At 50.0% G+C, this 13,984-nt stretch overlaps 1 protein-coding gene across 10 annotated transcripts in view; it reads right to left on the bottom strand.

The window, feature by feature from the left end:
• The window catches only part of CCT6B (chaperonin containing TCP1 subunit 6B), a 271,495-nt gene that overhangs the window by 159,015 nt on the left and 98,496 nt on the right, over positions 1-13,984 (bottom strand). For all 10 annotated transcript variants that reach the window (XM_032457738.1, XM_032457736.1, XM_032457739.1 and 7 more), the window contains exon 15: positions 640-685. In XM_032457738.1, the coding sequence (XP_032313629.1) occupies positions 657-685 (29 nt within the window). In that variant the 3' untranslated portion in view covers positions 640-656. The remainder of the gene's footprint in view (positions 1-639; positions 686-13,984) is intronic.

The following is a 13,984-nucleotide window of genomic DNA, read 5'->3' on the forward strand; positions in this document are numbered from 1 at the left end:
AGCTCCATTCTCACTGACTCACTCCTCCAGAATAAGTTTTCTGCAGAGAGGGAATGAAATGGGGCCCAAGACCCAGTGCCCTAACTTTCCCTGGAGCCACACTGTGATGGTTAATTTTGTGTGTCAACTTGACTGGGCTATAGCACTCCTAGACATTTGATCCAACATTGTTCTGGGTGTGTTTGTGAGGGTGTTTCTGGATGAGATTAACACTTGAATTGGCAGACTGAGTAAAGTAAATTGCCCTCCCTAATGTGGGCAGGTCTCATCCAATCAGTTAAAGACCTGAATAGAACAAAAAGACTAAGAGAGAAGGAAATCCTCTTGTCTGACTGCTTGAGCTGGGACAAGGGCTTTTCCAGCCTTCAGACTCAAAACATCAGCTCTTTGGGGGAGGGTATAGCTCAAATGGTAGAGCACATGCTTAGCGTGCACAAGGTCCTGGGTTCAATCCCCAGTACTGCCTCAAAAATAAACCTAACTGTCCCCCACTAAAATTAAAGGAAAAAAAAAAGCATCAGCTCTTCTTGGGTCTTAAGCCTGGCAGCTTTCAGACGGGAACTTACATCATCAGCTCTCCTGGCCCTCAGGCCTTTGGACTCTGACTACAACTATGCCATTGGCTCCCCTGGGTCTTACCTTGCCCACTGCAGATCTCAGACTCCATAATGGCATGAGGCAATACCTTAAAATAAACAAAAATAAACAAGCATATTATTTATGTATTTATCCATTTATTCATTTATTATATATAATAAATATACCTCCATATTATTTTTTTTACCTTCATACTGCTGGTTCTGTTTCTGTGGAGAACTCTGACTAATATGCACATCTAATTGAGGATCAGGTAAACTAGGGTCACTGTGCCAGCCCCGAGTTCGACTTTTTCTCAGTTGGAGAGCTCGCATAGGTCACCTAACCTGCCCAAGCCTTGGCTTCCTCACCTATAATATGGAGTCATCCTAGCTGACTCATGGGACTGGCACAAATATTGGAATTAATGAGACTGCCTAAGTAAGAAGTCTGCCACGTGGTAGATGGTTCCTTTCCCTTCCCCCACCCCCACCCAGGACAAAGCCCAGTGAGTCGGCAAGGCCAGGCAGTAGCTGTAACCTTCTGGAGATAAAAGTCACCTTGGATCATATATCCACAGCAGGTAGCACATAAAGGGACATAATAATGCCTCCAAAAGCCCCTCCTACAACAAGGGAGGGTTTGTACATTTCTAAGATGCCTCCTCTCCTTATTTTTCCCTTCAGGACCTTCCTTCCATCTTAATTCTTGCTCACCAGGAAATGTGGCAGGGCGGCTTGGCTAGGGGCCACTGTGGCTGTACCCCCAGCCCCACACACTACCCCCACCCAGGTGTGACAGTGCCATCCACCCCGCCCCCCAGGGCTGATCAGGAGTCTGTCCCTGCACTTCCAGGGCTGTCACAGACACTACAGTCTCCAGATTAAGAGAGCACTGGGGTGAGGTGGAGGGAGGCCCTATCAAGGCATACTGGCTAGAGGGTCTTTGACCCATCATGATAAAGGCTGATGGTGACTTAAAGGCCTTTTACTGTGTTAAAAACAATTCTGCACCCTCTCTGTGGAGAGCATCCAGGAGAGGACGCTCTGGCCCTGATTCTGTCACTACCTGGAAGTGAGGCCAAGGCCTTAATTCCCTCACGTGTGACACAGTGAGGGCTGACCTGCATGGTCCCCTCTGGACTAATTATTTGGTGATACAAGTGGTGGGCACACGTCCCCTTTCACACAAGCACCCACACCCTCTTCCCTTTAGCACCCAACCTCCCTGTTAGGAAGCCACCAACTGTGTGTACTGGGGGCAAAGGTGGAGGGTCCCCTCTGGTGGAGCATCCTAACTGGGCTGCCTGCAATGGGCAGCTCTTTGTCCTCTTCCCACTCCATGGGTTCCTGCTGTCCCCAAGACTAGCCTCTCTTCCTGGTTTGGATCCAGGGGGCCCCATGAACCTTAAATTAAATCCCCCTTTTGTTAAGTTACCCAGAGCTGGTTTCCATCGCTACAAGCAGATACCTCGGTTGATACGTAAGCTCCATCCACGCCCTGAACATACAGCCCTGTTCTTTAGGAAGGCGCACCTGCCCCATTGCTCTTCCTTGGCTCTTCCCTGTCCCCACGCCTTTCATTATCAATTACCAATGTCTCTTCCCTTTTTTAAGGAAGGAAAAAAAAAAAGAAGAAGATGATAAGTCCAGGATGAACAAGACTATTGAGAAGTATAACCTTAAAGGTAGCTCCTCTCCAAAAAAAAAATCATAACCAACAGAACTGCCTTGCTTGGAATTAGACTGTGTTCATCTAACTGCCCTCTGCTGAATGCCCGCTGGGTGCCTGGCACTGTGCTAGGCATGGGGACATGCAGGAATATAGATGCGCCTTCCCTGAAGCAGCTCACAGTCCAGCCTCCCTCACAGATTAAAACCGAAGTTCCTCAGCAGCATGATATCCTCATGTTTTATGAGATTTTGCATTATGTGAATTTGACACTGTGATATAAAGACATTAATAAAGTCTCACTTTATATGCAAAATTTGAAATAATGTGTATCCCAAGCATTTTTTTTAAGCATGAAGAATGTTGAAGCTGGCAGGCCCAGTGAATTGTAAACTGTGTTTGCATGCTCACCACACGGCCGCACTACTTTAGTGGATAAACAGGAACCCCTACCAACCTCTGTCAGGATTTGTCTTAAATTATGCAGGTTTCTGAACTATACAAGTCTTTCTGGAGTGTGTGTCTCACACACGATGTGATAGGTCTGATGCTCAGGGTTCTGGCTGCTGAATCAGGGGGCTGCTGATTTCACTCCTGGCTCCACCACTGTGATCTTGGGCTAGGCACTGAGCCTCTCTGTGCCTGTTTCCTCATATGCACAATCAAGATAACAGTGCTGCCTCTAGGGAGCTTAGAAGGATTAAATGCGTTCCTCCAGGCAAGTTGCTCAGGAGAGCACCTGCAGCCGCTGGGGCAGGCAGTGCTTGCAGCATACCAGGCTATGGGTTGGCAGGAAGGGGTCACTGACACCCACATTCTGAGGAAAAAGAACTGCCTTAGCGTCCTGTGTGATCCTTCACTCTGGGGTCCAGGGGTCACACAGCAACTAGAGAGCTTCTTTACAGAAGTAGGGCCCTCCCATTCAAGTGACACCACTGCCCTTTCACGCCCGGGGGCTACCGCACCATCCAGACACTTAGCCCTTTCAGTCTTTGCACTCTTGTTTCAGGGAATTCACAGACACTCTAGATTCTTTTTCAAGATGATCCAGCACTAATAGAGCTACATCTTCATCCCGAGGAGAAAGCTGAGCAGGCGCCCATGTACCCCAGAGCCAAGCCTCTAGCCAGCACCCTGTGTTCCAAAAGCCTGCCTCTCCAAAGTGCTCCATCACAGTCAACTTACTTTCTTTTTAAGCCAATCTAATGTGGTAAGTCCTACACTGGAGCTTACCCTGGGGAAACACAACGGAGGCCACCTAAGCCCACCTGGAGGACTAGGGAGGCCTCCCCACAGGGAGGGGGCAGTACTGCCCTCCAGATATCTTGAATAAACCCAAGGAGCCAGGTGATGTGGTGGGGTGAGGGCGCAGCAGGTCAGGCAGGGGGAACAAAGGTGTGGAAGAGAAAGCACTGGCACGTTCAAGGAACTGCCAGTAGTTCCACGTACAGTGGGAAGAGCATCCCCCAGGGTCTTCAGGTGAAATGGTTTCCAGAGCAAGTGAGCGGGGCTCAGAGAGACCATCTCAGAGGGGTTCGTGGCCTTCTTTGTGCCGTGACTGCCTCTGGCAGCCTGATGAAGTTCATCGGGATCCTGCCTTTAAAAGCATAAAACAAAGTATATAGAATTGCAAAGGAAGCCAGTTATAGCAAAACAGTTATTTTCAGAAGATTTTTAAAAATAAATGTGTGCTCATAGAAACATATGAGGCTCTTTATCAATGCATTAAATGGCAAGATCTAGTGGCAGGAAGTAGTGCTGAGCAAAAAAGACGACTGTGATATGATACGGAAATGCCTATGATTTCTACTGGTGACAAATCCCCAGCACTGCTAATTCTACTGTGGTTTGTTGCCTACATTCATAATAAAGGGAAATACTCAACTGCAGCTTTAAGGTTAGGGAAAATAAAGATGTAGCTTTTTTGCATCCAAGTTCATGGACCTCCAGAATTCGCTCCATATTCCCCTGGGATCTCCTGGACTTCAGGAGTGAAACCCTCACCTTACAGGAAGACCCAGCTTTGTTCTCAAAGCACAGGGGTTAAGAGCACTGAATGTTTGCTCCATTACTGCTATAAAACCTCGGACAAGAAACCCCACCATCCAGTGCCTCAGTTTCCAATTCAGAATCAGGTGAGTTGACACCCATAAAGCAGTGAGAATCGTGCCTAGCATAGTAGGTGGTCAATAAATGAGGGTTCACTCTTTTCATTCTTATTCTCAGCCCCCAAAGACAATGGGGAGAGAAACTCGCAGAGAGGGGCACATTATTTACCCACTGAAGCCACGTTAAGCACACGAAGCACAATTAGCAGTTATTTCAATTCTGATGTTTGCTTGACTATAAAAGCCTCACATTTGTCCTTCCCCAATTCCTCCGCTAATTGCAACTGCTGCCGTCCATCGCAGCTGCCACATGACGCCCGTGTTGGCTGCATCTGAAGGAGTTGTTAAGGCGGCATAAGGGCACACGCTGACTAATTGGCCATCACGCTCAGGATGAATGGAGTCGGACGATGGAGGCTGGCCAGGACCGGGCCCCTGGACCCCGAGCTGCACAGCCCCAGTGAGCTCACAGGCCATCACCTGCCCTCCCAAGCTGCCCAGTGGGGCCAGGCTGTGAGGGGGTGTAGGGATAGGAGTGCTGGATGAGTTGGTCCTGGGGACAATGACTGGGGCCAGCCCTTGCTTTGCAACCATAACTGTGACCCTAAACATCTCTGGGCTGCACTTTAATCATCTGTAAAGTGAGGGAGAAGATCAGGTAGGCCTAGATGTTCTCTAGGGTTCTTCCAGCTCCCACCCGTCCTACTGTACTTCGATTATGCCAGGGTAGGTTCTCCTTCAAGTGGCCAGCAGTTCTGCTCCAGGGTCCTGTGGGCCCTACAGGCTGCCTGAGAGTGAGAAACTGGAGAGGGGGGAGACTGGCAAAGACAGTGGTGCTCACCAAACATTCCATCTGGAGCCCCACACATCCCAACTTCCACGCAATTAGACGAGGCCATGTACTTAGTCCTGGTCAACGGGCTGTGGGTAGAAGTGATGTGTGTCACTGCCAGGGCAGAGCAAAGAAGAGCCGGTACTTGGCCGCCCCACAGCCTCTTTCCATGTTATGTCCAAGAAGGCTTTGTGGGGAGATGGTGGAACTGAGCTGAGATGGAAGCAACCCAGATGGCCAAATTGCCACTTGGAGGACATGCCCAGTGGACTCTGCAGAGGTAAGAAGTAAACCTTAGCTGTGTTATGCCATTAAGATTTGCAGGCTATTGTTACATAACCTGGCTTCTCTTGTTTCATGTAGTTATTTTCCCAACAGTATTCAAATGATGTATTTTTTTAATAAAGGATTTAGGAGGTAACTGCTTCATAGTACCAATAAGAAAAGAGGTTTACTATAACAAGAGGGAATGGACTTTCTAACAAATGAGGCTGGCCCAAAAACGAGAAGAGAGATGCTACTGAGGCCCCATCACCATGCTCCCATAACTCTAAAAGTGGGGAACATAAAACCAAGTTTAATGCACCAGATATCTATAAGCAGTCCCAACCATGAGGGCCAGGGTAGAGAGTGAGAGACCAGACATTCTCAATTTTCACTTGTTGAGTTACAAAGTAAAAAATGGGTCCAGTGATGGAAGAATCATGTGCTAAACTTCAGAACTGAGGAGAAAATGTTTGGGTGTGGGTTTACTCTGGGGTTCCCTCTATAAAGAGGATATTAAAGAATTAAGTACAATTGGGTTTTCCCCTTTCCGAGCTGCAGATTTGCACCCCAGGAAGTTTCTCTTCCCTTTCTCCTGGCGGGTACTCCAGAATGTGGGAAAGAAATAGATCCTTTCTCATCTGTGCAGGGTGAAGGAATCCTACAGAACTTATGATTCTTTTTTTTTTTTTTAAAGCACAAACTTCTTGAGTTAAGAAATAATTCTGGAATGTTCTAGTCCTAAATCAAAGACCTTAGCATTGATTATAAATCTACAGCAGCACAGAATTCCAGAGTCACATGGGGGAAAAAGCTATGGAACATCATGGGGGAAAAAAAAATAAAAACAGATAAGCAGGGTCACCCAGATGCTCGGCCATCAAGGCCTAACCCACCAGGCAGGCCACTGGCTTCTTCCCTTGGGGACCCCCTGCCTCCCCTTCTCCAGGTGCCCGTGCTTCTACAGCAGAGTGAGCTGCGAGCAAGCTATCCCTGTGCAGCAAAGAAAGAAAGAAAGAAAGAACGTGACTTTGTGTTTGAAGGACGAATGCCAAGTTTCCTCTCCAGGGCCCTCTCCCAAACCTCTGTATATCACCTCCACATGACCAAGCTGTCAAGCCTGCCACCCCGAGCTCTGCTTGGCTGTGATAAACAAGACAACACATTTCCTACACCCTCAGGCCCTGCAATCAGGGAGAGGTGGGTGGAAAAATCCATCCAAGCCATTCTGGGATTTATGTTTGAAACTGTTTCCCTTTGTCAGGGGAGAAAACGAGCAGATGTTCCTAAAGGTGAACCTTGTAAATCAGTGCAGATGTGTTGGTACATCTTGCCCTCTTTGGCAACTCGGCTGGGTTAGGTTTTGCACCAACACCTGGGCGTGCTCCCATCTGACCACCTCCCTTCGAAACAGCCTCAACCCCTTCTCCAGGAAGTCTTCCCAGATTATGCTTATCTATTGCCCAGCCTTTACCTCTGGCCCTTTCTCAGCCCCCAGTGTGTTTATGTCATTCCATAATTGTTTATTTCTCTTTATTCCATGAACACTGGCCCAGGAACTCATAGAAGGTGCTGGTTGCCTACCTCATGAGACCAGGAGCTCCCCCAGGACAGGACATATCTCCCCCATCACACCAGGCACTCCTAAGGACAGAAATCATGACTTCTCAACTCCATCCCCTTGGCTGGTCTATTTACCCTGCTTTAGAAAGCAGGGGAAGCAACGTGAGTATACCTTCAAATGCAAGGGTTCTAAACAATGGGACGTTGCAAAGTCTGAAATTAACTGCCAAATGTTTGTACATACTGGGAATTTTCTGGGAAGAGGGTTCATAAGTGCCAAGTGATCCTCAAATGGATCTGTTCAAAGGCAGAGTGAGACCTCTGGACGCACCAAGCACTGAAGGGGTGTGGTATTGCCCTACCCTCACCAACCGTATGTGACTCAAAATAAAAATAGCACTGAATTCGGAAACATAAAGCTTCTGTGATGTCCAAGCCCATCAGAGTTAAATGTCTTATTTTTCGCTAGTGCCCTTAGGGCATGCTAAATCTCCTTAGAGGGTGACCCCTGCACCAGTCCTGCTATGTGGGAAAAGGTTAATACCAGTGGCTCCCAGGATGGAGGCGGAGAAATAGAACACACTCCTCCCGGTCGGTCCGTGAAGCAGGCAGGCAGGAGAGGAATCAGGCTAAGTCTCTCCCCTAGGAACCTGTTTCCCCAGCCTGGGCAGGGGCAAAGGAGGTGGGGCCATTTTCATGTCTTCTGAATTGGAATGAGACACTGAGGATGAAATTCTGTAATATCAGCTGGGCTCCACTGGACTTAGGAACCACTGAGCACCCTCATCTCCAAACACCTGCCCCTCCCTGCCCCCACCCTGCCTCCAGCTCTCTGAACCTAGGAAAGCTCCTGATGGGCTCCAGTAAGGGAAGGACTGAAGGACTCCCAGGTAATCCCCCACCACCTTTGAAAAGCCCTCAGCCCTGAATCTGGTGGCCCACATGCACCCCAAATTCACTTCAGTGCCTAGCCCCACCAACCACACCCTATGCACAGCCCTGGAAGTCAAATTCTGCAAAGTAAGGGGTCAAGGTGAGGGCTGAGACCCCAGTTCCCAATCCTCCCTGGGTCTGGAGACCTACAAGAGACACATAGAGGGTACGGGATGGAGAAGCAGCAGGAGTTTCACTGGGAGTCGGGAAAACTAGTTCCAGGTCACAGCTCAGCCACCATTGTACTGTTCAACCCTGGACGAGCCACGGCACCTGCTGGCCCCCACTCTCTCCATTCGTAAAGGGAAGGACTTGGCCACCTGAGCGCTGACCGCATCTGTGTGTCTTAGCTGGGGGCTTACACTGCAGAGAAGGCCTGGCTAAGAAGACTCATCTCAGAGCCTTTTCTCCAGCTCAGGATGTCAGTCTGGTCTTCCCAAGGCCCCAGGACACCAACCAACACTCTCCCCAAACTGAACATTTGCCTTTGGGGGGAATCTGTAATTTCACGGGAGAATGAGCAAGATGACAACAGGCTGGCCCCTGGGGAAGTGCAGGCAGAGAGTAGGAACAAAGGGGGTTGAACTCTCAGACCCTAGTCTGGCTCAGGGGAGAGTGTGGCTGGTAAACCTAGCTGGGCATGGTGTAGACAGGGCCCTGAGAACCTAGCAGTTTTGATTTCCTTTGGGCCTTCAGAGCTTTCACTCTTTTGATAGGAAGGAAGTACCTAAAGGGGAAAAGGATATGAGAGGAAAGCAGGGTTTGCTGGGGTTTTGCTAGGCACATGAACAACTGCACAACCCAATGAAGTCATACTATTATTATCCCCATTTTACAGATGAGAAAACTGGAGTACAGAGAGGTCAAATAACATATACCCAAGATCACACAGCAAGGAAATGGAAGGCCCAAGACTCAGACTCCAAAGCACATGTTCTTTCCATGGGATTACTCCACTGATGGGGACCTCTGGCATCAGGCTCAGAGATGCCAGGATACACGCTCGCCGAGGTATCCCTCCAAGGAACTAGATGAGCAGTCACTGCCCATGTGCTGAGATGGGCCACTGCCCCTCTCCCACTGCACACCACCTGCCCTGCACCCAGGAGGCTCTCAGAGCCCAGCCACCCCTTGTTCCCCTCAGCTCCGAGCCGGACACCTGGAAGCCAGCAGTGGAACTTCTCAAGCCTCCCCCAGGAAATTCAGCCACCTCTGGGCTAGGCAGCACAGTGTCTCCCTGCCACCCCAGCTCTGCCATGCCATGCTGTGCCCACAGTCATGCTGGACTCCCGGGCCCCCAGCTGCCTGGCTCACGAACACCATGTGTAGTGAAGTGTGCAGTCTAATTGCATCCCCTAATGATAGCCGTCAGCCGCCAGGAGACAGGTGCAGAGGCGGAGGGGAGGGCCTGGAGCTGGAGCCAGGAGAAGGTACAAGGGCTCCAACCCATTCCTGTACCTGCAGAGGACTGGTGGGAGGGGACAGCTAGAGGTCTGAGGGTCAGGGGAATAGGGGGGATGCTGTGGTGGGAGGGATACCTAGCCTCGTGGGACCACAGAGTCAGGCTATTAGAAAGAGCTCTCCAGTCACCAGATCCTTCAGAAAGAATATCCTTAAATAGCTCTGTACACAGCTAACCACTGCTGAAAGAAGACAGGACCTGTCAGTACAGAGGCCAGCCAGGCAGAGAAGATTCAGTGGGAAGGGCAGTGGCCCAAAGGGCAGGACCCCTGGCCTCCCCACCAACTTGCTATGTGACCCTAATAAGCCATGGCCCCTCTCTGAGCCTCAGTTTCCTTGTCTGAAAATCAGGATTTCGGTTTGGACTCATTTATGCAACAAATGATACAAGCTAAGTAGGTGCCAGGCCCTGCATTAGGTCCTGGGGATGGAGAGCACAGGTGAGACCAGGAGATGACTGAGAAAAACACAGGCCCTGATCTCAGGGAGTCTGCAATCTAGTGGAGAAGCTAAGATTCATAATAATACTAACGGTTAACAGTGATGGAGCACCTACTGTCTGCCAAGCAAAACTCTATGAGATAGATGCCAGCATTATCCCCATTTTACAGATGAAGAAACTGAGACTCAGAAAGGTTCAGTAATTTGCCCAAAGTCACACAGCTAGTAAGTAGTAGATCTAGGATAAGAGTAAAGACAAAATATCATGGGTATTCAGGAAAGGGAAAGCTTCTTGGAGGAGGTGGCTTCTGACCTAAGCCTTTGAAAGACAGGGGCAATTTGGACATGCAAACATTTAGGGAAGGGAGAATAAGAAATTCCATTAACTGAAAATTCCAATAACACTTGGCCCCCAGTCTCTGCCAAAACACCAACCACAGCCTCAGGAGACCGGGAGAACCCAGGCCAGCCTCTGAACAGCAACAATGATAGAGGATGCAAGAAGGATGAGAGGCAAAGTGGGAGGGAGGAGGCAGGGAAAGTAAGAACACTTCCCAAATCACGTCCTGGCTGAGCTTCTAGAAGTGGGGCTAAAGGGAAAGCCAGGGGGAAATAGGGCAGCTGCCAACAGACCAGGGAGGAGGGCATACTGCACACGTGGAGGAGGGGAGGGCAGTCTCCCCAGCACCCTAAGAATTAAAACCCCAGTGGTGACCCATGCACACACACAACACTGTGCAGACATAAACCACAGTGCTGGGGAGGATATTTATTAATGTGGAAAAATGTTCACATATATTTCAAGTGAAAAGGCAGGTTGCAAAATAATATATACGGTATGATGCCATTCTTGGAGGGAGAAAAAGTATCTTTATATAAGTCTAGAAGGATATACGCCCAAAATTCCAACAGTGGTTATCTCTGGGCAGTAGGTTATAAATGACTTTTATCTTCTTTATACTTACCTATATTTTCTAATTCTTCTACAATAATAGGCATTATCTGTGTAATTTAAGTTTTTTTTTTTTTGTTTTTAAGGTGGTAAACACATCAAGGATTTTGACGAGGTGGTATGGGCAGGAGAAGAGATAGGCCAGCCACCTGGGTGCAGGCAGTGAGAGTGGATGGAGGGTGGGAGGGCTCCACCGGGATCAGGATGGGGTGGGGAGGAAGACAGTACTTCCCTGACAGGACAAAACACTTACTATGAAGACTAGCTCATGGGTCCCCGCCGCCTCCGTCTTCTGCCCCTGTCTCCTCAGGCCCTGAAGTCTTAGCATCCCCCAGAAGTGAAAGGGTCCAGTCTGGAAGCCCATGGCTTTCTGATAGAGGACAGAGCAGAGGAGTTGGAGCAACTGAGAGTCCTAGGAAAGGGGTGAATCTGGAGGGCTAAGCTTGGGACTTTTGAGAGGAGGCTGGGCCTCAGAGACAGAAGTGGACCTAGCATGGAGCAGGAGCCCAGGGCCATGGGAGAGGCCGCCTGGAGGGTTAATCTAGGTCACCACCAAGTGCAGAGCTGGCTGGGAAGGGGAGCCCTGTGGAGCTCTTGATCTGATGGGAAATTTGATGAGCTCCAGGCTGGGGCAGGGGGCTGGGGATCAGGGAGTGTGGAAGGTGAACTGGCCATCCCAGCCCTTCCCCAAGAGCAAGATAGGAAAGCTTGAGCAGAAGCCACAGCAGTGACAGCCTGTATCAATCACATGTTTATTATTCTCTTTGTTACTCTCTTTGCCACCTTCGGTTTCCCCTCTGTCATTAGCAGTAAAGCCCTTAACAGGCAGGACTCTCCTTGACTGGATATAATCGGAGCTTCTGAAATATCCGTAGGTCATCTTTAAATGTGGTGAGCTTCCTGCCCATGGAGGTATTCAAACAGAAACCAGGCCACCATCCTGGCCTGCTTTCAAGGGTTACACATCAGAATGGCAGTCAAACCTCTGAGGCCCCCCATTCCTGAGACCCTCCGAGTCAGTGAAAGTGGGGCTTTGGGGGCAGCGGCTGGGAAGAAAGTGCCTGGGAAAGGAAACGGGCGAAGACCCTCACGCTGCCCCTCCCTGGTCCTCACAGATCCGAAGGACCTCATAGATAGGGTCTGAGGGACAAACTGTCTGCACACACGGTCAGCAGGGACTCCGGGTTCTGGGAAAGGTCCCCTTCCCCTGTGCGCTCCCTGCTTCAGTCAGAGCTGGCGTCTGTGGGCTGCCTTGCTGCACATGCCATTGGGGTTCAGAGCCAGGAGGAGAAAACCTGCTGAGTGTAAAGGGAAACGGAAGTTCACAAGGTCACGGGGAACTTTGCAAATGAAATACTGGCCTCATTCTAGTATTAGTCTCTCAGTGAGCGCATCAAGGTGAGAGCACAGACCTCCATGAGCCTTTAGTGGTGTATGGAATTCGTGGAAACATCAGCATTGGTGTTGGTTATGGACACAGGAGAATCAACAAAGATAGAGAGAGAAGTTGTAAAAACGTGGTAATTCATGCCAAGCAAACGGGTATTATTATAGTCACACTGTTTACCATTTAACTCTCACATGCAGCCGAACAGCTACTGCATTTGTTGTTAAATGGGGAGGACTGATAGGGAGGCTGGCTTGGGCTTGCCTGAAGGAAGAACTCCCCCATAATTAGGGCAGCCCAACAGTGGGACCTGCTGCTCAGGGAGGCTGTCCTGAAATACTCAAGCAAAAGCTGGCCACGATGGAGGGCTGACTGGGTCCCTTCCACTCACTCCTCAGATGCACCCTCCATCCTCACCCTGGCCTCGGTCCAGCATGGACTCCACCACAGCCTGACTCCCTCTGCCTTCTGGGCAGGCCTGGCCAATGGAATCCCTGGCAGGACATCAGAGAGGGGAGAGGTGCAGAGGTGCTTCTTTCCCACACTCCCTCCCTGCAGGGCCACCAGGGGCCTCAGGACCTCAGGACAGAAGATCACAGCTCCCCTTGGAGCAGCCTGCACCGCACAGCCCGGCTACCTCTGGCTTCTGGTATCTGCTCCCTTTTCCCACCTCTTGCAGCCCTAGGAGGGGCACAGCCAGGGAATAGCTGTTCCTAGCCCCGAGGTACTGCACTGACCCTTCTGGTTTCCCTACACCCTGCCCACATGCCCACGCCTCTGTAAATTGTTCCTTTATTAAGACCTTCCTGGAATTATCCTAATGTGAGTGTGCCATCTGTTTCCTGCTTCGATCCCAGTTGATACATGGGGGTTCCCAACCAGAAAAAAAAAAAAACTAAACTATATGGCCTCTCTGCACTGTACAATTAATTCAGCAGTTCCATGAAATGTGAGTCAGATTCACTTTGTTGCAGGCTTTGTCATTACAGTACTAACCCTTATGTTATCAGCCATTATCAGATGTAGCTTGTGGCTTACAACTTCTAAAACCATTGCTGCCCATGGCCACTGTCTACAGACAGGAAAACTGAGGCCTCCCAGAACCTTACACAAGGTCACAGCCAAACACAAGGAAGCCAGGAACCCCAGGGCACCTTCCCTGAGCAGAGCAATCCAACTGGCCCCAGGCCATCCTTCCCTGTCCCCCTCCCACAGCAGAGGCAGCTGCCCCTTTTCTCCTGTCTCCTTCCCTGGTGGGAGAGGCCGTTGGGGAAAATGATGAGGATTTTATAGCATTCTGTGGTAAGCACTTAATAACTCTCCAGGCTATAGATCTGTGCTTCGCACGGGCTAGGGATAATTCACAGTAAAATATGACTTTTCATTTATCACGCTGACGTGTAATAAATACTCCCCCGTGAAGCTTGGGCACAAAAGAGGGGTGGGGAGAGCAACCATCAGATGAGGCTCCATGACTGAGTGCCGGGGTTCAGGTCCACGGCAGGTGGACTCCGGGGCTAAGCAAACCGGAATCTTGGGGGATCGGAACACTGGAACCAGGGATACTCATGACAAAACGGGAAATTTCTTTGGGATTATCAGCCAGTGCGGCACCTCAGCTCCCCCACCAGCCTCACCACCATTTCTGGGAAATCAAGACCCTCCCTCCTGGAGCCAAACTCCCCCAAAGGCTGGCGGGGCCTGAAACCCAACAGCCCAGGCATCTATCCTCCTCCACTCACATCTGGCTCTCTGACTTGTCTTAAGAGCTTCCCACCCTCCCTCCCCTTCCACCA

This window comes from Camelus ferus, chromosome 16 (genome assembly GCF_009834535.1).
Source record: "Camelus ferus isolate YT-003-E chromosome 16, BCGSAC_Cfer_1.0, whole genome shotgun sequence".
In the NCBI taxonomy this organism is placed as follows: domain Eukaryota; kingdom Metazoa; phylum Chordata; class Mammalia; order Artiodactyla; family Camelidae; genus Camelus; species Camelus ferus.